This window comes from Tympanuchus pallidicinctus, unplaced genomic scaffold (assembly GCF_026119805.1).
Source record: "Tympanuchus pallidicinctus isolate F22 unplaced genomic scaffold, pur_lepc_1.0 scaffold1, whole genome shotgun sequence".
In the NCBI taxonomy this organism is placed as follows: Eukaryota; Metazoa; Chordata; class Aves; order Galliformes; family Phasianidae; genus Tympanuchus; species Tympanuchus pallidicinctus.
The window spans coordinates 63,185,341-63,209,804 of NW_026294618.1; the positions used below are offsets into that span (position 1 = coordinate 63,185,341).

Genomic DNA, 24,464 nt, shown 5'->3' on the forward strand with positions numbered 1-24,464 from the left:
AAAATTACCGAGTGATTTTAGTAAATAAAACACATTTGCCTGATTTTGTGTGGCAGCCAAGAGGGAAAAAAAAAAGTAAAACAACAATGACAAAATGATCAACAAAACACCCAACACTTTGTTAACAGACAAATCCATAAGGAAAGAGATGGTGTTTGCAGAACCAAGTAAATTAGGCATCTTTTCCTCGAGCTTTCTAGCATATAAAAGTTGTGGCAGGAAAATTTGAAGAGCATTTTGCAAGTACACTGCATAATTATCTGATTCTGGCTCTGTACATTAAAAATGTCTTCTTGAAGGTACTTCCAGAAAACATTTTCCTAACTGTCTCAACACAGGCTGTTCTACACCTCTTCCACTGTTTCCACCATCTACAACAAGGTTTTGACAGGACATTGCAGTTTCTGCTGCATCAGTTCACCACGGAAACACAATGATTCCAGAAATAATCTAAAACTGAAGAAATGATAAATAAGTTTAATGGAAGCTAACAGAAGGAAACTTTCTTTTTACAAGTAAACAACTGGTTGTACAACAGGCTAGACCCATTTTTATATCACTACTGCAAAAATTCTATGGTCTTCACATTTTCTTATTGCATAATTTCATGTTTGCTTTACGTGTCAGATTCAGGAATACTGTTTTTATTGTTTCTATTTTAAAAATTAACTACATAAAGAAGCAAAATCAAGGTTGTCAGATTTCTAAGTCCATGGAATGCAGACACACTACCAGGTAAAAACCTAAATACATAAAAAATTCTAAGCTGCAAGCATAGCCCACGAGTGCTAAAATAACAGATGAGATTGAGCATGACTGAACTTAATTTTGAAATATTGTCATAAATAAACAATTTTACCTAAGCATAAATAAACCAACATTATTATTTCTATATACTCATTAGAGTGTATCTGTCAAACAGCAAAATTAAAAAAAAAAAAGAGCATAAAAAAAAAGTCTAGATGGTTAGAGCAGGCATCCCCAGCTATTCATTCGATAAAAATATAATGATATCAAGCTGTAAAAAAATCAGAATGCCATTATGTTAATGGCCTTAAAACTTAAGAAACAAGAAAAAAAGAAATATTGTTATAGGTTGGAAATACTATTTTTGGAAATAAAAGTGTAGCAAGTATTCCAATTTAAAATAAAAGAAATCATATCAGATGGTTTACTTTCAAATTCAAATTCAAGTAGTATACTCTTAATGGTACATTAATATATAAAGCTATCAGTATTACTGGCACATATTTTATATCTTTTTTGATCTTGTATACAGATATCTCTCACCCTGTTTTCACCACAGGGTTCGCTATTAATCCAAAATAAATTCATTTAAGAAAGAAAAATAATCATAAATAAGTTTACAAGCAACTGAATTACATGCAAATAAAAACACAACAAAACTGCATTGCTTGAAGAATTAAAGCAAGAATTAAAACCTTACAGTCCCCAAAACTGACACTGAAGGACTTCTAGGACTCAGCTTAATTTTCATTATCCTTTATAGAACTATACAATTAACAAATATATGAATTGTTTAATATAAAAACTTACTGGAGAGGAATAACTTCTGGTATCCACCCAGTCAGTGCATGTAGAACTGTAAATTCCTCCAGCTCTCTTTTCTCATTTTCACGTAAACTGTAAGACAAAAAACAGACATTACATAGACCTATATTATAATCAATTCATAGTAAACTCTTAGCCTACACTGAAAGATCATACATAATCAGAAAAGGGAACTGCTTAAAATCAAATAGTTAATGGCAATTTTCCAACCCACAGGTGACTGGCCTACAGGTTCTGTAGGCTTTGCTCCTTTGCCTTTGCATTAAGACTGTTCTATTAGTGCTCCCTCCTGTACAATGGCATCATTTCAACATAGTTAGCAAGTACATCTATACCAACACACAGAAAAGTCTCTTTTTGCAGTGTTGGAGAACTGGGTCTGAAATCCCATCATACCCACAGGGGATAAAAGTCTAACACTTCCTTTCCCAGAGCAACTGCTCTGACTGCCAGATTTCCATACAACAGTTGGATGCATTTCCAGTAGAACACATAACTCTCAAATGGATCTATGCGCAGAGTGGAGTACAAGAGGCTGTAAAGCAGCCCCGTGGAAAGGGATCTGGGGGTTCTGGCTGAAGGCAAGTTGAACATGAGCCAGCAGTGAGCCCTGGCAGCCAAAAGGGCCAACTGTACCCTGGGGTGGGTGAGGCCCAGTGCTGCCATTGAGAGAGGAAAGGAGTTGTCCTCTCTGCTTTGCGCTGTGTGGCCTCACCTCAAGCAGAGTGTGGGTTCATGTGCCACAATGTGAAAAGGACATAAAGCTTTTAGAGAGCATCCAAAGAAGGGCTATGAAGTTTTGCACTTTAAAGGCCTTTTTCCTATCAGGCCAAGCATCCTTTTTTTTTTTTTTTTTTTTTTTTAAATAAATGCTAGCGAAACATTCTGCAAGCATCTTTTATATTACTGTATAATACATTTTTATCTATAATGCTTACTATTGTTAAAATAAAAGCTCTTTGGCATTCCACAGTTTGATTAGTTCATTTTGTCTTTCAAAGTGTATGTAACAACAATATATAAAAAAAAGTTCTTAAACAAAGGAAATGTCCAGTAAATAACCTAGAATGTACACTAAATGATTAAACTTCCATGAGACTTAGTTCAATAAATCTAAAACATTAGGTATAATAAGGTGCAAGACCTGACCTTCAGAATACGCTGCTAATAAAAGTCCACCAAAAATAAAATATTGTAACATATACTAGTGCTTCATGTTGAAAAACACCACTCCATTGCTTTCCCTCTTTATTCTATTCAAAATTATTAATTTTTGAAAGGGTAATTTTTAAGCTAAAACAAAGCATAATTTTTAGAATTTTAAATTACCCTGAAGTACTTCTAAACAACTTCATTTGTCCAAAGTATATTTTTTCTCTCCTACAGCAATGAGCTTGAGTGCCTCCTTTTTTTCCCTCTTCTGCTTATGTATTTTGTTTCAACTGTGAATGCATTCTCCTTCAAAAGTGAGCTGGAAAGTCAGAATGCCCATCAGGATGCACTGCTGCTCCTCTCGAACTGCATGAAGGAGACTTTCCTTCCTTCCTTTGAAAACAAGATACCTTTTTGCCTACACCAGAGGGACAAATATTCTGTCTCCATAGTCCTTCAACTTTTTCATCTCACCAAACAGGACAACCATCAAGGACATTGCAGATTACCATCTTCAGTCCTCTTGGACCAGATTCCATTATGTCATTTCTTGTAATTCTAGAGCAACTAGTAACTGGTTGTATCAAAAGTTTTTTTTTGGTTGTTTTTTTTTGTTTTGTTTTTTTTTTTTTTTTTTTTTTTTTTTTTTTTTTTTCTTTTTTTACAAATAAGCAATATATTAACTGCCCATATTACATTCACAAGAACTACTTCATTAAAACATCTTGAATATTTCCATTTGACAGAAAAAAACCCCACATATTAAGAGGTCTGTGAATAATAGCAAAGAACTAAAGCAGATCAGGAGATAACTCCAGTTTTGTTGCTGTTTTTTTGTCTGTTTTGTGGTGTTTTTTTTTTTTTTAGTTTTCTGTGCATAAGTACACAAACACACATTTTAAAATTAAAAAAAGTACCTTCTGTTCCCACAGAGAGCCTTGCTTTACTGATCTACTTTAACTTTCAGAAATGTATTTCTCATTATAAAACTTTCAGTGAAATATATTCCCCACATGTACTAATTTTTTTCCAAATTCTATACAATTCCACAGAAGAAAAAAAAAAGCAACCTGAGAGAGTTGACTAAAACATACCTAGTATTTGCCAGCTTAATTATAGCTTTAGACAGCAGCATTGGCCAAAGTTCAGTTTGACATGTTGTAGCTGGCAGTAACAAATTACCCTCTTCGCTAAAAGGCATAGTGTCATCCACAGTGATCTTTCTCCAGCAGCCCTATGGTGGAGGGGAAAAAAAGAAGAAAAAACACTGAACTTGTAGTCCAGAAACAGAACACGTATGTAAGAGAATTCTGTTTTCCCACAAATTGAATTCTACTGTAATTTGATCTATATTATGGATTTTCATATAATATCACAGAAGTAATGAAACAGTCTCATAGCATTTTATTACTACTCAGACTTTTTGCAGTCTGTTTTACCGAGCTTAGTCTAATTGTAGCTATTCTAATTGCATCTATTCCACACGATTTGCAAAAAAAATAATTTTTCCTTATCAGTTAACCACTGGTTCTATCAAGTACTAAGTTGTAAAAAAATAAATAAATAACTGTTTAATGAATTTTCATTAACATGCACCAAAAATTAATTGAAACTTCTCCTCCTGCAAAAGTCTTTTCAACAATTATACATTTTTCTCCTAATGTATAAATGTATGCTGCTAAATGCATAAAATTTATACATGGCTGAAGGTAAGTACTCACCATCCAATACAGTTTCACTACGTATTTTCCATAGCTATTGTACAGAGGCATGTGTCCCTTAGCAGTTTTAGTGGAGGGATAAATATGTTCCCACGGCCTCCAAAACAGTGCGGATGTTCCAATAGATAAGATCTTTTCATTAGATATTTTCCAGAGAGCACAAATCTCACTTATAATCCATCGCATCAGCTGAAAGCAAATAGAAATACATCAACAAAAAAAAAAATTCTGCTTATATTTTCTAATTAAATTAATTTACATTAGCATGATGAGCAAATAAAAATGACTCCTGTTTTAAATGAAGAAATGACACAAAACCATAAGCAATGGCTTACTGAAAAAAAAAAAAAATCAGATAAATTTTTCTGAAAATCTTGTTTAACAAAGAATTTTATTACAGTGAGTACAGGCACACAACAAATAATGCTGCTTGTCACTTGCCAAAGAACAATGGGAAGATGTGTTTTCAAACAGTAACAATTTTTAAAATTTCAAATTTGAGTTTTAATTAATTTAATTAATTTTAGATCCTGTTTTATTTCTTTTTAAGATACAGATCTACTAAATATGCTGTAGCTTCAAAAGTATTACCAGCCTGGAAATATAATGGTTTATATGGAAAAAATAAGAATACCTTTTTACAAGAACAAACTTGTACTAAATTGGTGATTCTGATTGACCACAAAGATTAAAAAGAGATGAGAATAAATAAAGATAGACAAACAAAGAAATAAACAAGCAACACACAAATAAAAACTAAATATTTCTGTATTTCCACCTACCTCACTACAAAATAAATGTTCATTTGCTGAAAAAAGGTCACATGAGATCTCATTTTTGACCACCACAGGAGTCTAGGAGAAAGTAGATTAATTAAAATTAATTAGTCTATAGCTAAATTATCAGAAAAAAATTGAACAGTAATAACAAAAAAAAAAAATCAGATATTTTGCAAGCTTTTATTAGCCTTTTACAAACTAAAGGCTACTGGCTTAGAAATCTTTTAGCTGTCTTGATGTTTCTTAAAAGTGTCTTTAAATGCAGACGTTCAGAATTAAAACTAATAATTGTTCTTATCAGATTTAGAAGTAGAACACAAAAGCATATAAATCGAGATTTCATCAGATTAGTCACAATATTAGCAGTTCTGCACTTAAATATCAATGATAACACTGTTTCATACTCCGAGATTTCCCTGAGCCTCCAATGTGATGCAAAAGTTCATTTAGATTGTTTGCTTGTTTTCTTAATTTCCTGTCAAATGCTGAAAGTTTGTCTACATTTCATACTGTAAGGGGCAAAACAGTAGAGAGTAGAAATCAAATCATTTCTTTCAGAGCAGCCCATCCATAAGTACTCAAACTTTTATTTGTATTACACAATTTTGATTACTAATACTCATGAATGCAGTCAATTTCCTTCCTGCAAGCATTTTAGAAGTACTATATTAGGGTTGTATTTTACTGAACTAAGTATCCCTGTGCCTCTCATCACTTATTGGTGATCACTGCTTGATTCTATGTTTATCACACTAAATAGCACTTAATAGCCTTCCATCAGTTCAGATTCACATTAATTTTTAATAACTTACAATACTCCTCATCACTATCACTATTTGATCCAAAACACATTGAACTATAACAACCACCTAAGTTTAATCAGCTCTTAAAGCCAACCTCTTCTTCACAGTGGTCTAAATATAGTTTTGAATTTATTTTTAATATAGAGACATGTTTCCATGGCTTTCTGTGCTCCTGCCCTTATCTTTTAGATCCCTCTACTCAGTTTGTGTGTGTTGGCAGCACTTCTCATCCAATCTTCCAGTCTTGTCAGTTACCTCCCTGATTTCTTCCATTCCTCCATTAAAAATGAATCTTGGAGCTGCTTAGTGTCTAGTTAATAAGAAATAAAACTGACAAGCTGATAAAAGGAAAAATGACAACATTAAAAATGTTTAAGGATGATCACAGTGCTTAAAAAAATGTTTAATTTGAAGAAAAAATGCTTTAAACCTAAAAATCAACAACTGCACTGGAGAATGCTCCAACCTTTGAAATTGGAGGCTGCTTGTTTTCTTTGCAATTCATTTAAAAATGAAAATGAAGAAAAGCTTCGCACAATTTTAAAATATTCTGTTTGCCTTCCAAACAAGTACTGTCAAAGATGTAGACACATTCTGAATGCATACAGTTGAAATGCAATATTTAAGGTGGGAGAGTGAGAAGTAATATGTTAACACTAAGTTAATCCATGATTTCAGGAAAAGATATTTTACTGCTCAAGATGTCTTGGCTGGAACAAAGAAAGCTTGTTTTGCCATAACACTGATGTTTAAAAGTAAGAAAACAGGAACACAAAACAAGATGACATCTCTCTCATCAGGTGCTTTTTAAAAGAACATCGAGGAAAAAAGCAGAGCAGAGATGGAAGGGTACAATACCATGTTGTTTTGTACCAGGAAGTGCTGGTGCACTCAGACACAGTAAATTATCATTTAAAACATTATGTATTACAGCCAACACTATAAAGAAAGGGATTAAACTTTACATCCCTTCAGATGCTGTGAACCCCAGGATGCGCATGCATGTTAACCACTGTGCAGATTAACAGCTCCTGGATGCACAACAGACACATGATCATGTGGATACAGATACCTCCATCTTTTGAAGTAATTTCCTCTGCTCTTGTGACGTAGCTGGGTAGACTTTGTTTCCATTATGATTTGATTATTTCTTACCTCATTTGCTGAAAACTCTTGTGGTCGTTTCCACGAATGTACTTTTAAGGATGCTGGCAATTCTATTTTTCCTTCAGGATCATCAAAGACAAGCTATGTAAAAAACACACACACAAAACAAAAACAAAGAAAAAGTAACTTAAAAGAAAATTAATTAGCCTATGGTGTTTTCCACAAGATGTAATTTTTTGTTCACATTATATCTATAACAGGACTAAAACAATGTAAAGTCCAAACTGACAATTCAGCACAAAAACTGCTTATTCTGTTCAGAGAAATCAGTGCGGTATGCACTGCCAAACTGTTCTACACTGAATGTTTCCACTCTTCCCCACCACTGAGAACCCCCTCCCTCCCCACCTGAAATGTTTCATTCAAGACGCCAATCTGTCATGTCATTCCTAAGTATTTTTTCTAAGTCACTATTTCTAAAGTTTTTAAAGTTGAAATCTGAAAGTAAATTTCTGAAGCAATCATTTATACATGAAGCAATTGAAATTGCCATAGAAATGAGGAGAGCTACAACTATACACCCATGAGTTAATTTACGAAGTAACCGTTGAAGAGAAGGCATCATATACTTTTCAGATTTCCATTTCCAAAGTGATACTTACTCTCCGCATAACCAGAAAGCATCAGGATACCTGTTTACCTAAGAGCACAATGTAGGACGAGCACGTGCCTCTGATACTGATCATATTGCCTGAGAAACTGATCAGCTACACAGTTACTGCATTGTATTTGTGCCAAGAATGTTAAATAGATTTAGATTTACTATACGTTCCTGTGTGCTTCATAAGCCAAATCACGTCTTTTACAGGCCAACTAAGAGAAAGAGTTTCTAGGGTGGAAAAACAATGCTTTGAGTACTTACTGATCAAAGGAAGGCAACTGAAAATACATCTCACAGTCATGAAAAAAAAAAAAAAAAAAAAAAAAAAAAAAACAGGCAACCAAAACCTAAACTTAAAGTCTCCCAAACTATTTTTTCACATTTATATCTCATTTGCTTCATTGTGTAAGCTCCTTCAACATACCAATCTGCAACACAAACTCTATAAAGTATATGAAGGAAGTAACCACACTTTCAAGCCCAACTGATGATCAGACAAGATTCAAAAGACATTCTAGAACTGGAAGGGCTGAGGATTTTCTGTGTCGGCTAAATGTTTTACTTCATGCAATGTAACAGCAGATCCTCTACACTCCAGAACTGCAAACAGTTTAGTACGTCCACAAACTGAGGTGTGCAATAGGAAAGACCTCAACCTGCAGTTTTTTCCACATAAAAACACTGCTAAGATAGGTGCATTCAAGCTTTTGAATCCGAAGAGCCTGCATAGAAAGGATTGTGCATGTTACAACAGTTTGCCTTCTTCTCACATCCTCAGCTTCAATTGTGCTATGAAATAGATTTGGGGGGTTGTAAGTTTTTAAACCATTAATGTGATACTAGTATTAACATTTCCTTTAAGATGCAGCAAATGAACAGTGCACAACATATTTATTTATTAATTTATTTTGTTATGAAACTTCTTAAAGTTATAGAAAAGAAATGTTGAAAATATTACCTGCAAAAAATAATTTTAATAGATTATTTCTCATAACTTTAAGTACAAAAACTGACAAGGTACAAAAACAAAACAAAACAAAACAAAAAACACACAGGTCACACAACTTACAGAGATAGGACTTTTCCCAGCCTTTTCTTTCTCTTTTCCAACTTTTGCAGAATCCCATTTTTCTGCACTGATGTCAGCTTCATTCCATTCTGGCCAAATGGGAAATCTTGAAGCACCTACGTGGTAGATTGGTACACTGGAAAACAACCAGATGCATGAACAAAATTCTGCTGTGCAAAGATTGTTAACAAACAAAGCATTCACTTTTTTACTATAATGAAATAATAAAAATGTAGCGTTAGTAATTGCAGTAACTTTTTGTCACTAAGATAAGCAAGATTATAAAATTGCCCGATTTTAGAGGTTGTGAACCAACTAAAATATTTCAAATGAAGAATCCTGCCTTAAGTTAACGGGACAGATGAAGCACAAAATGAGAATCCTGTTGACTGATTTCCTCCTTCTTCCTTTCCTGCTGCTTCAATCCACAATTCTCCTTTCTTTTCTACGCAAATCCCAATTTATGGGATTCACAGCTTGAGCAAGAAATGATGCACAGTGCTGTTGCTCGCCACCAGCAGGATGAAGCCCAGACAGTCCCTGAGCAGCCCCACTGGCCAACTCCATCTGGTTTTACTGTTGATCACCATGTCTTATGGTATAAGACATCCCTTTGGTCAGGTGTGGTCAGTTGGTTCTGCCCACTGTCAGCTCCATGTGCACACCCAACCTCCTAACTGGCACCACAGTGGGAGAAGCAGAAAAGACCTTGACTCAGTATGTAAATAGCATTTTCTCTCCAGCTTCTTCTCCCTGGGCTTCTGTGACCTTAGATAATAGTAATTTTGTGACTCAGAAAAATAATGGATGCTTTATGTAGGTCTTTTACAATATATTAGTTCACCATTCTTTCTACTTCTTACTCTCCTCACACATTTTCCATTTATAAATTAGCTTATAAATTTAGAAACAAAATACTCTTTTCCTAACCTCCTCCTGCGAAAGCCATGTCACTTATCATCTTGTTGATGATATCACATTCACTAATGGAAAAAAAAATAATGAAGAGAGGAAAGAAAAGAAAAAAATGCCACTATTATAATCAATAATCAATATCTCTATTGCATCAAGTATTTGGTTTCAGCTGCCCCAGTAATATAATCAAAAATGTAGATACTCAGTGACAGGCAACAGTTCAGAGCACGGTGGAATATCGAAGTATAAATGTGCAAAGTAATGAGTAGTATAGAAAAAAGTGAGCATGCCACTCTGGATCTCAGTTCCTTTCCATCTGAGCCCTGTGAGAAAAACAGAGGAAGCTGAGGATCTCTTTTTAAAATATTTCTTTCATATAATCATACCTGATTCTAAGAAGCAACGTGAAGTCATGTTTCCCCAGCTACTTGTACATCACCCAAGAAATTACGAAACTAGTTACTTTTCTGAGTTTATTTCTTGCAGTGTTTCTTCTTGCGAAGACAAACCTGATCTTCAGCCACAGGAATACTGGGAAGATTGCAAAACATCTTTCCAATACTTCTAAAAAACATGACATGAGCTTTGTTCCTCTTTTTGGCATTTCTACCATGTTGGCTTCCATAAAATAATTTTGTGCCTTCTGTATGGCACCTGAGTAATTAACTAAAAATCAAAAATCTCTATGTCAAAGCACCTCAATTCTGTGAATTTAGGTCAACTCATTTGCAAAGTACTTAGAAGCTTTGATAAGAACACCAGGAAAGCCCATTTCTTCAGTGCTGTTACACAGATCTCTCAGAAAAAGATAAAGACAGCTCTGCTTAAGTAGATGAATAACCTGTAGCAAACAGAATCTAACAGGTTATTTCAGGAATGTTTTCCAGTGCCAAAGCACAGCTATTACTATTTTTTTCTTTCTGCTATACTGTTTTCCTGCATAAAGATGTTTCCTGCAAGATTGCTCTGAGTTACAGAGAAAAACAAACAAAAAACTCTATAAATCTAAGACCAACGGGGAGTACAGCATTTATTGTGACATTGCCACTGATAAATTACTGAATATTTTCTTGTGCGTGAGTCTATGAAATTTGAAGGCTACAGATTGCAGCAGACTGAGCTCTCAAGGAGTTCATTGTTTTAATTAGAATTAACAACAAAAACCAATATGAATACATATTCTTCTAATTAAAATGTAACCTAATCAAAATTCAACATATTGGTTTGCTTCTATGCTATTTTAATAAGTTTATCATACTTACTTTGGAAAGAATGCATTTTTCTATCACAAAGTATGAGACTACGCAAAGTTATAGGTAGAAGATAAAGAATTGCATTAAGAAATTGACTACACAAATAAAAATTAGGCAAAGATCCATTATACAGAGTATACACTGAAATATTTCAAACAATAGAGTATTTCAAGCAAGCTCTCCATCTTCTTGGACAGAAAATATTAACTCAGAAAATTCTAGGTGTATTTCACTGTACTTCTGAGAATAGTAAAAATACTGGCTACAGAAGTGAGAGTTATTCACAAATACAATAAGATACACAATAAAAGACAATAAATGGAAAGTGGATGCTTTATGCTCTATCACAACTACACACTCTCCAGAAATACCTCTATTTTTGGTTGGATTACAATTTCATATTAATGAAGTAAGGGTATTCAGGTGCACACTGATGCAATGAATAACTTCTCAAGAACATTCATAAGCCAAGCAATTTCACCCAAATTGAACCTAAGATCATGATGTGTGCAGACTGCTCTGAAAGTAATGCCTCCTATATATTTCCATGGAAAACAGATACGAAGAGATATAATAACACTATTACATAGGCAAACTCTCACCTACAAAACATTATTTTTCAACACCATTAGCAATGCATTTTTTTTCTAGTAATGAACAAGAATCTGCCATTCTCATTAAAATGTGCACCAGCAGAGGTGGCCCACTACTGCCACTGCCGAAATGCACCACTAACCATCTCAGTGCGCACGCTGTTTGGTCTCCAGAAATTTTCAGCAAGCTTTGATGAACGTCAGTGGGTGCCATTATTTCCACGTGGAGGAATTCAGTGACACACCTTTGCTTCATATGCACTTCCGTGTCAGATGTCATTGCGTCAGACTGCCCCTCTGCTGCCATCTGTCGCACAGCAACAACATGTAATCAAACATCGGTGGGAAGGTTCAACCTCTACTGCCATACCACCAACATTTCCCTCTGATGTTGTAAGCCAGTAAAAAAAAGTAGACTGCATTACTTCCGGAGTAGCCCTTGGATTTACCCAGTAACGTTTCTATGTCTAGAAAAAGTAAGCAAGTGCATGGTGGTGTGCTTTGCTCTTTGTTTCAGATAGTTAAAATTCAATTTACAGAGACATTTCTGCTCATCGGCTCGGCAATGCAAAGTCAAGCCCACTACAAATTTACATTGCTTCTAAGTTATCTGAGAGAACAAGAAGCTCCTTGTCACATTGGTTAGTCAATAATAAAACAAGCCCCTCCAAAAGGCTCTGGACAGCCATTCAAAACAAAAGAATTCTGTCCATCTTAGGAGTGATTGCAATTAACAGAATACTAAATGAGATTATGATCTCAAAACACCTATTCCTCAGAATAATCAGGAAACTAGCTGCACATTGGAAATGAACAGCTGTTACAGCCCAAGAACTACAGCTCAAACATTATTTGTTATAATCATAACCTCAAAACTATTTTTAATGGCAGCCCAATTCCAACAAACATGGTAGAATTAACCCTTAAATAGATATGACTAATCCAAAAAAGCAAATGTAGAGCACTGGAAATAAACTGGACTAGTACCCTGTCTTAGTTTCAGCTGGGACAGAATTGCTTTCTCTTCACAGTGCCTGGTTTGAAGCTATGCTTTGGTTTTAGGACAAAACAATGTTGATAACACACCTATGTTTATCATTGCCGCTAAACAGCGCCACACAGAGCCAAGGACATTCTCAGCAAAGGGCCCAAACAGCTGGGAGAAAACAGAATTCACATATATATTTTTGCCTTTTCCTTTTCGCTTAGTATATAGATTTATCACAGCCCACACGTTCTACTTTGTCTTTTTTTATTCTCACTGCCATCTCACTGGAAAGGGGTGCAAGTGAGCAAATGAATGTGTGGTGCTGAGTCACCGCTGGGTTACATCACAGTATATCCTCAGCACCTTTTGTCTGAAATTTTAGCCACGCTTTAAGCCTCTAGCAGAACATAATTAGAAATCACCAAGCCATATTCATCCCTGCGGGATCAAGTACACTCTCATCAAGTTTGTGGATAACACCAAGCTGAGTGAGGCAGCTGGTACGACAGAAGAAATGGATACCATCTGGAGGGACCAAGACAAGCTTGAAAACTGGGTCCATGTGAACTTAATGAGATCAACAAGGCCAAATGCAAGGTGTTACACTTGGGTCAGGACAAACCCAGATAAGTGTACAGGATTTGAGAAGAAGAACTTGAGAGCAGCCCTGCTGTAGATTATCTGGAGGTCCAGATAGACAAAAAGTTGGACATGAGCCAGCTCTTGCAGCCTGGAAGGCCAACAGTGTTCTGGGCTGCATCAAAAGAGGGGTGGCCAGCATTGCTGCTCCCATGAGGTTCCACCTGGATTATTGCACCTGGGCCTGAAGCCTCCAGCACAAGAAGCATACATAGTTGTTGGAGTGAATCTAAAAAAGGGCCACAAATAAGATCAGAGGGCTGGAGCAATTCTCCTGGGAAGAAAGGCTTTTCAGCTTGGAAAAGAACAAGCTCTGGGAGATCTCATTGTGGCCTTCCAGTACTTGAAGGGAGCTTACAAACAGGACTTTTTACATGGTCTGATAGTGACAGAAGAAGGAGGAATGGTTTTAAGCTAAAACAGGGAAGACTGTGGGTTACAGATAACTGGAACAGGCTCCTTAGGGAGACTACGGAGTCTCTTTCTCTGGAGATATTCCAAACCCATCTAGACACTTTCCTGAGCAACCTACATTAGGGAACCTGCTTAGTAGAGGGGGTGGAATTGATCCAATGGGTCCCTTCCAACCTGTACAGTTCTGTGATCAGATTTTAGGAAGAAATTTTTCTGCTCACAGGGTGGTGAGGCACTAGAACAGGATGCACAGAGAAGTTGTAGATGCCCCACCCCTGGAGGTGCTCAAGACTAGGTTGGATGTTGGATGGGACCCTGGGCAGCCTCATGTGGTGGGTGGCCACCCTGCCCATGGCAGGTGCGTTGAAACTGGGTGATTTTTAAGGTCCCTTCCAACTCAGGCCTTTCTATGGTTCTAGAATTACGTGATCTCTGACTGAGGCTCATGCTAGGTCAAAAGCATGCGTAAACATGTACAAACAAATTTAAACAGTTTAAACTACTATAACAACCTCCTCTCACCACAAAATGTGCCACAATGCTACAAAAATGGAGTACTGAGAATAAGTGTAAACAATAGCCTGATATCATCTCAAGCAATACAAAAAACTGAAAACCTCTAGGAGAGCATAAAGGCACATGAAATATATTTCTCAAATACTTTGATAGTCTCCAATCATTTTTGGTTCAGACACTTTCTGAACTAGTTATGGTTGCAATGTGTTCAACAATCTTTAGTATATGTAATTTTCATAGACTCATTCCATGCAGATTTTTAGCATGTATTATATTTATATTAACCAGCAGTAGCATTGCAATGCAACACTAAAAGCAGCTTCAAGTTCAATCATCACGTAGTTATCCACAGGACAGTTCTTCCCATTCTTAAGCTTCAGTTAATCTAGTGGAGCCCTCTCCCCAAACCAAAATAAATAAATAAATAAATAAAATTTAATAGTCTGAACAGATTATATTCTCTGAAGCACTGCTGCAATTTAAATCTTATGGATAATTACCTGAGGAACATATACTGGCAATGGATAAAATTGCAGCATTGTGCTTTTGCTGACTTTTTATCCTAGGCCTTCAGGAACTCAAGTATGAATTAGCAGTAGAGCTATTTTCCGTGTTCTTACTGTCTCAACCTTCAATCTTAATAGAAAATATGAGGTAATCCTAGGCTTTGGTGCAGTAATCCATTGCACAACATCAGTGCAGCTACCTGCTACTTAAGGCAGTCAGGCACATAGCTAAACAAGACAAATTTCTTCCAGCCAATCTGGGACCCAGCTGGTCCCAACAGGTGCTGAAGAGCCCACTGGCAGTTAATAATGCTTTTGGCTGCTGCTCTACCTAATAAAATTTCTAATGCCACTGTGCGCTTTGTCTGCACACTGGGAAATCATTCCTGTGCTACAATTATCCCTAACCTACTCCCCTATCTTGGCACTGATCATTTACTACTCACTTTTGTCTCTGATAACCCAAACCCTAATTCAGATTTTTCTTTGTTCTGGCAGATGCTGATGACTCAGGCTTAATTCAGAAAATTGGGCTCAATGGCATAAGAGTTTCATCAAATTCATTTACAAAGCATTTTAATTCATTATCATTGTTACAAGCCAGAATCTTCAGTGCTGACAAAGACATCAATCCACTGAATCACTATAGCTGTTGAAACCTGGGAAAGATCAGATTCTCAGTAGCCTCTAATGATGCAATTAAGAAAATCTTTAACGACAGCTGTTCTTTTCAGCTCTTCAGCCTGTCATCTCTAAATCTGCCTAGGTCCCGAAGAAAACTGTTACCTAATTAGAGAGCAGTAATGAAGGGATGCCCAATGGAGCATCCTGAGAATAGACTTAAGTGAAGCCTGGCTTATTGAGTATAAAGGAAACGTCGTATCTTCTCCCTATGCTTCCAAGCTCCCCTTCCAGCACGAAAACAAAAAGTGCCAACAATATGAATTGATTTTCCACAGTACATACTGTGCTGACTACTGCAAGCATTTATGGGGGGGGAAAAAAAAAAAAAAAGAAATCTGATCTCACTAGAAATCCATTTAAGTAATTTTAAGATAATCAAAATTCTTTGTCCAGATATGTGTACACACTACTCTCAGAGGGCTTCTCCACTAATTTATCTGTAAAAGTTATTATTATAACACTGTCGTTCCTGGCAGTAACCACTGACAGTTCTTAGCAATTTTAAAAACATTATTTTCAAAAACTATTAACCTTCTTTCTTTTTTCATACTACTGACAGTTCTGTTCAATATTTCAGTGATTTGTAGACACATGAAAATAAACTCAATTTGCTAGAAGGAAGACAATATTTCAGAAAAGACAAAATACTTTTGACATTTTTATGCCTGCAACTGCAAGATGTGCTCAGAAATAAAACAGAGATCCTAGGGGAAAACCTACCTCACAATTACAAAGAACAGTGAACTTATGGGACAACATTCTCTCAGGTAGCATGTGGTCTTCCATTTCTTTGTCTGATACATGGATAGCAACATTCCTGAAGTTCTCATAGATAGACTTATGTAAAATTTGTATGCTAGAAGGTGTACAGAACTGTGCTGAACAAGGTTAGTAACAGAAGCCACATGAACAGATGTCAAGGAAATAGCTATTAAGCAACTGCCATATGTCCAACTGTAGCAGCTCCAATCCCATAGTATAGGCATAAAAATATTTTCTTTTAACCCTCACAGCCCACTAAAAAGACTTGGTAACCTGCCGTTAATAAAATATTCACAATCATTACTACCACTACCCTACTGTTAGCAGAAAATCATTGTCTAAGGGAACAGATCAATCCCTCCATCACAGGGATTGCAAACAAAGTGAAGATTAAGTCATAGGGTCACCCAGAACAGTTGTATTACCCCTATGTTCAGCAACTTTTACCAAATAATACTAATACTATTTACCAAAATAATAATAGCACTGAATCATTTTGTCTCGGGGTGGATTGCTGCAGAATCAGCTCAGTACTCTAGTGATTTTATTTATTTATCTATTAAACAACAGTGACACACATCTACAGCGTATCTGTACTGTAACACAGATATTCTTTACTGCACACAATCTAATTCCATGTGAAGATCCATCATGGATCTGTCAACCTGTCTGCTATCAGTAGCATTCCCATAATTCTGGCATCTCGCATGCACAAATCCTGTGGCAAAGGGGAAAGCATTCTAGAAGCAAAGTGAATACTGACGAATGAAATGTTGCTTCCATTTTGCACAAATCACAGTCTACAGTTCTATGTTTTGACCAAACGCTGATCCAAATAAAAAGCTCTCTGTTAACAGATTGCAGTTCAAAATGCACATCTGCCTTCTTGCCCGATATCTCCATGGGAATTTTGTGGCTTACAGCAGTGCACTGCAAACTAGGGTTTGCAAACAATGTAGAAAGTACAAGAAGTTGAGTACTGCATGTATGTGCCTTATAAATATATAAATAAGCTATTCTGAGGGAAGTGTACTGAAAATTATTTGCGAATAGTGATGTGCAACCAAAAAAGTTTGGAGACCCATTTGCTTACAGCATGACTACAGGAGAAAAAGAGATTCCAATATTTCAGCCATTTCAAATGGACTGAGAATACTAAAATATCTTTCTGTTGGTGGGCTTTGGGTACAAGTTCCCATCTGAGAAACAGAGGAACTTACCTTGTTACAAAAACAAGAAGAAAGGCTATTCAAGGTATCTTAAGCGTTCTCAGGTAAACTTTAAGCCCTGCTGTGTTCAACTCCCAACTTCTACTGATTTTAACAAGACCAGAACCTCATTCACCTCTTTGAATAGAATACAAAGATGTTTTCAACAATGTGAAGACAGTATACAGACCATAACCAGCTTAAAATGCACTCACAGTTTACAGAGCACACGAAACAATAGTATTAAAAGTAAAGCAAAGCTAGACTTCAGGTTTAGTTTTCAAATGTTTCATAGCAGCAGAATCTGCGATTTCAGAAGTAAATGAGGCTACTTTTCTTGTAAAATGTTTAAGACAAAAAGCTTAGGCCAAAATTTAGAACAACTTTTATTACTAGCTTTTCTTGACTCATTACCTATAGCTCAAGAGATCCTGAAGAAAAGTTTTCCCACCACCACAAACAAGATTTATTTTGTAGTTTACCGCTTGTATAATCGATGGATATCAAGATGCTACAATCACAATATAAACAAGAGATTTAGGCAAAGTGGACTACGATAACAAAAGAGAATAAATGGAAGGGTTACCCTTAGTTGGGCTCACCACAAAACACCAGAACGAGGGATCTCCAGACGAGATCCTTCCCCACTGGCAGCCAGCTCTTAAATAGGTCTAGGAGCCCAATTGCCTTCACCTGTGCTCCTGTGGCTGACTCAGTGCTCGCCTCAGGTGATCAACCAGAGGTTCAGGCCGTGACTCAGTAGTTCCCATACACCGCTCTTGGCCAGACACATAGTGCCCTAAAACAATGCTTTATCATCCATCCATCCATCCAAAAGGCCTGACTGATATTTCAGGATGATAAAAACTGAGCAGGGATAGGTTAGTCAGGAAACCAATACTAGAACTGCTATAACATCCAAAATTTTAGTGCCAAGACTTGCTCTAGCTGGAAAGAGCACAACAGCAGAGCAAATAAGCACAATAAAACATGATATAGTTTAAACTGAAATTACAGGCTTGATGAAAAAAACTTAATACAAGCTATATATTCTGTGCTGTAAAGGTTCTACATTACAATCAAGCAATTGTAACTTCTTCTATAGTCTACTAATTCATCACTAAACAACCACTAGGACATGTTCAAGCTACTCCTCCCTGTGTAAAACAGTCCCAGTGAAATGAGTATATACTCCTGTACTAACACTAAATTAACACTGGCAAGACATTAGCTCCATTACAATTACCTGATAATTGCAGAGTGAGATGAAGCATGTCTGTTGCCTATTAGGTCCAACAAGAGATTTTAAATATTTTGTGAACATTTCTCCTATTCACACTTCAAACGTGTTTCTATAAAACTTAATGCCATTCAACCCAATTGTAATCAGATATTCTCTAGTCTCAACCTGACAAAGGGAAAAGGATTTTGTAATCTAATTGTGGTCTTGTTTAATAAAGTCTTACACAACAGTGTAAAGAAAAATAAAGATACTGTTCTAGATATTCTAATACAAATAAATCATTTCATATGACTGATTCTTTTACCAGTTATTTTGTATGGATGAGAATTAATCATTTTACTATACAAATATTACATGTATTTATAACCTCAAAGAAAAAAATATCTTACTGTAAATATGGATATTAGGGGACAAAATATTTTGGATGTCAGCCAATCAGTTTCACACACAGTGCAAGGCAGGAAAACACTACTTTTGCTGTCTGTGCTAGGAAATAGAACTGTTCTTGCCAGCTTAGATACTGACTGATTTTTTTTTTTTATATTCTGTTTGTAGCAGTAAATACAAAGGGCTGCATGGCTGTAGCTAAACTAAAAAAATAAAAAGGAGTTACTAAGCAAAGGGATGCAGAGTGGAAAAGGGGAGAATTAGAGATACTGGCTGACCACCACAAGAGAAAGGATATCAAAATGTGAATGTGAAATGTGAAACATGAGTATGAACATGCAAAACAAAATATTCTGTTGAAAAGGCTGGGTGGATGGATATGAAATAAGAAGAAAGGGGCATCTGATGGCTGATTTCAAGGGAGAAATAAGTGATATGTCTGATACCTTTGTTTATGGCAGTAAAGGGAAAAAAGGGCATAAGCACATAAATATCGGTGCCACAAACACCTTTTGTCTGATTCCTGACAGTGCTGTGCATGAACAGTTACAAAGTTTTTACTGAGAAGGTTTCAAAAACCATAGAAATAAGATAATAGAGCAAAAGTGAAAGTAGTGAAAGAAATGTTACACTTTCCACTTATTTAGTGAAACTGACGCGCTGCGTCATTAGCCATTTTGCCCTGAAGAGTTCAGCTTAATTCCTCTAGTCAGTATCGTGTATGAAGGTCGTGTATTTTCTGAATTATTTTCCAGATTCAAAGTTCTCAAGTTTTTTTAAACCCCAACAACTCTTTCAGTGAAAACTCTCTTCTGTCTGCTTGTTACCTTAACTCCAGTGCTTCACACGCATCCATTGAATGCACCTGGAGCCAAATGATCTTCAAGGTCGCTTCCAGCGCAAATCATTTTGTGATGCTATGATTCACAGTATGAGCTGTGACCAACATTCCATCCCTCATGTACAGTATGACATGTCACAGTGAGAGCACCTGCACTCTGTGGTCTCAGCCCTATGGCCTTCTTAAGGTCCAAGAACATTCTGACATTCCAGGATTCCATTACCTAATAGGTACGTGAAAAGTATCATAGGAGGAAGGAAGTACAACTTCCACATGAAGCAGTGGGCACAATCTGGAACACAGGAGGCTCCATCTGACCATCAGGCAGCACTTAAGCTCTGTGCAGGTGACAGAGCAGTGGACATGCTGCCCAGAGAGGCTTGGAGTCTCCTCCTTGGTGATCTCCAAACCCCGCCTAGACATGGCACTCTGCTCTGGGCGTCCCTGCTTGAGTAGGGGTTGGACCACATGGATCCAAACTCATCTGGTCTACAGCTCTGCGCTAAACCTGAACATCCAGCTTAAAGAATGAAAACAAACAAACAAAAACAAAGCAACCCCTACCTTGCCTATAGACCCTACTTTGACTAAGCACCCACTCAAGCAAGCAAACTTTCTGCGCACCGGCTATTTTCACGCCTGGGATCGCAAACAATCGCCTCCTCCATATCCGCACCTCTGTCTCCGCGCGAGCCGGGGCTGAACTCGGGGACGGGCGGGCGGCTCGCGGGGACGCGCTGGCGGCAGCTCCCCCTCCCCCGGGGCCGTTACCCCTCCCGCGTTCCCTCCTGCGGCTCTTACTCTTTGGCGGAGACACCCAGGATCCCGGAGCTACTGCGACTCCCGAGCTCCTTCTTCTTGCCGCTCTTAGAGGCCATCCCGGCAGCGTCCGCCACGTTGCCGGGCGACCTGACGCGCCGCAGGTAGCGGCTCAAGCTCCGCCCTGCGGCCCAGGGCCCCTTGGGCCAGCCCACGCCACGCATGGCGCCGCTACTCTACAATCGGGACGGGGAGAAGCGGGCGACGGCGCTGCCGGCCGGGAGCTGTTGCCTCTCCGCGCGCGGCCTCGTCGCGTCCGAGGTGCAGCAGGGCGGGAGTGCAGAGGGGTCACGCGGCTCCCTCCGCGCGCCGCGCCCGGCCGGAAGGGGTCTGCGAGCATCGTGGTTCAGGGGCAGAGGTGGGGGCAAATCCTGCCGTGTAAGAGAGGGGCAGAAGCCATCTCAAAGGATGCGGGTATTATGCCGGGTATATTACCCTTAAGAAGGGTATGGCTGCAGCCGAAGAAAAGACTTGAAAGTGAAACGGTATTTATAGTTATTTGTTGTAAAAGGTGGTAACCTAAACTCCTGCACAAAGCACCTCTGTAGAAAAAGACTGATTGAATACTTTTTTCCTGAATCTTTCTAAAGACAATAGTTTGGAAAAAAAGAAAGTCTGAAGACATGTTGGAGAGGGTCCAGAATAGGGCCATGAAGACGATCAGGGGGCTGGAACACCTCCCTGTGAAGACAGGCTGAGAGAGAAAAGAAGGCTGCGGGGTGACCTCATTGCAGCACTTCAGTACCTAAAGGGAGCCTACAAACAGGAGGGGAGTCAACTCTTTGAAAAGGTTGATAACAGCAGGACGAGGGGAAATGGTTTTAAGTTGAGGGAGGGAAGATTTAGGTTGGATTCAGGGCGAAGTTCTTTACAGAGAGAGTGGTGAGGTGCTGGAACAGCTGCTCAGAGAGGTTGTGGATGCCCCATCCCTGGAGGTGTTCAAGGCCAGATTGGATGGGGCCCTGGGCAGCCTGGTCTAGTATTAAATGGGCAGGTTGGTGGCCCTGCATGTGGAAGGGGATTGGAGATTCATGATCCCTGAGATCCCTTCCAACCCTGGCTGTTCTGTGATTCTGTTTACATAGAATCATTAAGTTTGGAAAAAACCCTAAAACTCATCTAGTCCAACTACCAACCCATCCCCACCACGTCCCTCAGTGCCACATTGCCCCTTTTCTTGAACACTTCCAGGAACAGTGACTCCAGCACCTGCCTGGGCAGCCTATTCCAATGATTTATCATTCTGGAAAAGAGATTTTTCCTAATAGTCAACCTGAACCTCCTCTGGCGCATCTTGAGCCCATTCCCTTTGATCCTTTCAGGGGAAAAGAGGCCAAGTCCTATCTTGCTACAGTCTCTTTTCAGGCAGTCATAGAGAACAGTACAGTCTCCCCTGAGCTTCCCTTTTCTCCTGACTGATCAGCCCTACTTCTCTCAGCCACTCCCTGTAACAGCTGCACTCCAGATCCTTCATTGCCCTTCTCTGGGCACAATCCCAGGCCTAAATGTCTTTTTTTGGAGGGGCACAAAGCTGAACACAGTACTTAAGGTGCAGCCTTAGCACTGTCACATGAAAAAAAAGTGCATTTTGTTATGAATATTATAATCACATGAATAAGTTTCTGTTGAACAAATAAAGAGCAAGAGTAACCAGCACTTGCTTCAAACAGAGACATTTTTGGTCCACTACATACTAGTACATAAAAAGCACAAAGACAAGAAACCAACCAACCAAGTAGTTATGTACTTTGTAGGGCAGTCAGAGATGGAATGTACAAGCATTTACCCTTCTCATATCAGAATAGAAGAGATAAGCTCCTGACAGGAAGCCTATGATTCCTAGAGTGAATAGAGTTTCACCAAAGTCAACTGCTTTAGGATTCAGCAGACACTCACCTCATCTAACTAAGGTGACTTATTCAGATGCAGTCCAGAGATTACATTATTCCTAACAACTCATTTCTAAATAACTCAACCTTATTGCCATTCTCCAGTCTGCACTGCATAATGAAAAATCCTCCATAGAACATATATCTATTCATTTAGTTTTATTCAAGCTAAGCCTTCCTGAAATATGAAAATCAATGAAAATTTGTCAAATCATGAAGGGCACGAGTCTCAAAAGACAAGGCAAAATATGTAATGCTGCTACACCTAGAGGCTTTAGAGAAATATCAGATCTTGATTTAAATCAAGATGACAGAAAGCCAAACATTTTGCAATTTAAAAGTATAAAGTACTTCAGCATCTTTGCATTTCCTTCAGTATTATGTCCAGTGGCACTCATTTTGAATAAGGTACCTTGAGACACTTCTGACTTGAGAATCAAGTAAACGTCTCTGGTTTATTTATTTTCAGTCTGAACAGCTGACCATCAGCCAATTCTGCTATCAAACACTGATCAAGACATACAGATGAATGCTCTCAGACAGTACCAACACAGGACTGTCAGCCTCCCCCATAGGATTCAGAGGTATCTGGGACAGTTCTCCTCTTCAAAAAATTTGGTCCCTGATCCCAAGCTGCAGGGGACTAGCAAGGTTTGCAGCATCTGAGCAAATTTAGTTATTGTAGTACTATTATATGAAAGACAACAAATGTGAGAACTTTGGTGTGTCTGTAAGCATTTTTGGGTGACAAAGAAGGAAGGAAGGCCTGAAAGCAAGAACGTATTCAAGCTACAAAACTCTTAATTCTTTGCTCTATTAAGTAATAATCACTAAATATAAAGTTAAATATATGCCTTTTAACATGATATTTTACAATACATTTATTTGTGATAGCAATGGCATTAAAAGCACATACCGGTGTGGTTTGTGGGAAAAAAAAAAAAAAGATTCTAAAGTTTTACATCAAGGTACTTTTGTACTTTTTTTTTAAGGCCACGATTTCATGTGGAATGCCCTGTGAGAGCAGTTTGTTTGGAAAATGAGTTAATCTGAATTTTTTAAAATGCTTGTTTCCAGTTGGCAAAGAATCTGTAAGGTCAAATCAGCTGTTTCACTGGCCGTGAAGCATGTCTGACAGATAACTCCTGAAAGGAAAAGATGTTAGGCAAGAGGCAGCCTTACAGATGGAAACAAATAAATTTATGATTAAAAATGAACAGTGCAGTTGTCTGTCAGAAATCCATAGCAATAACTGAATGGATCCTGAGGTAACACATACTTACCACAGCAATGGATGGGTCACATCCTGAAAAATGTTCTTCTAGGATGCAATTCAGAACACTGTTTTCTTGTTGTCAGCATTATTTTCTATTGTTCTTTAAAACATTACACAGTCAACTGCTGTTGTCAATTCAATTTTAGTCATAAGTATTGTGCTTTTTTTTTCTTTTTTTCTTTTTTTTTTTTGTAGCTGTAAACACTAGTTGTAGAGAACAGGAAAACAATAACCATTAACAGGAACACTATCAAAGTTTCTCTCTGAGGTTTTGGGACGCAGACTTAACTCTTCTCTGATTTTATCAAAGGCATAAGGATTCCAGAATAAGACAGGAGACATTTTCCATCTTGAGAATGTCTGGAAATGTGGTAGTGAGCAGATTTTATTAGTGTGCTGAAATACCTGATGGGAAGACTACAAATGATACTGTGCAAGTCAAAACAAAGTTCCACTTAAAAATACAAGGGCTGCTTGGTGTTTTTTTCTTTTTAATGACGGTAGCCAAACACTAGCATTAACCTTCCAATGGGACTGTGGACTCACAAAACTGAATGCGGTCATGACCAACTCTGCTGGAGTTAATGTTGCTCTGCACAATGCCCTGATGCCCCTTCCAACCACAGTTACTCTGCAGTTCAGCAAAGTTTAAGTTAGACATGCAAGG

General features: G+C 37.8%; 1 protein-coding gene across 2 annotated transcripts in view; it reads right to left on the reverse strand.

The window, feature by feature from the left end:
- The window catches only part of ADGB (androglobin), a 74,614-nt gene extending 53,784 nt beyond the window's left edge, over positions 1-20,830 (reverse strand). The window contains exons 1-7 of one of the 2 annotated variants that reach the window (XM_052670874.1): positions 20,615-20,829; positions 8,865-9,000; positions 7,183-7,275; positions 5,228-5,299; positions 4,446-4,634; positions 3,819-3,958; positions 1,558-1,644 (exon numbers count right to left, since the gene is read on the reverse strand). In XM_052670874.1, coding sequence (XP_052526834.1) covers positions 1,558-1,644; positions 3,819-3,958; positions 4,446-4,634; positions 5,228-5,299; positions 7,183-7,275; positions 8,865-9,000; positions 20,615-20,796 — 899 coding nt within the window. In that variant the 5' untranslated portion in view covers positions 20,797-20,829. Of the gene's footprint in view, positions 1-1,557; positions 1,645-3,818; positions 3,959-4,445; positions 4,635-5,227; positions 5,300-7,182; positions 7,276-8,864; positions 9,001-20,614 lie in introns of both variants that reach the window. The other variant, XM_052670883.1, reaches the window with a different exon arrangement.
- Between the last annotated feature and the right edge of the window lie 3,634 nt (positions 20,831-24,464).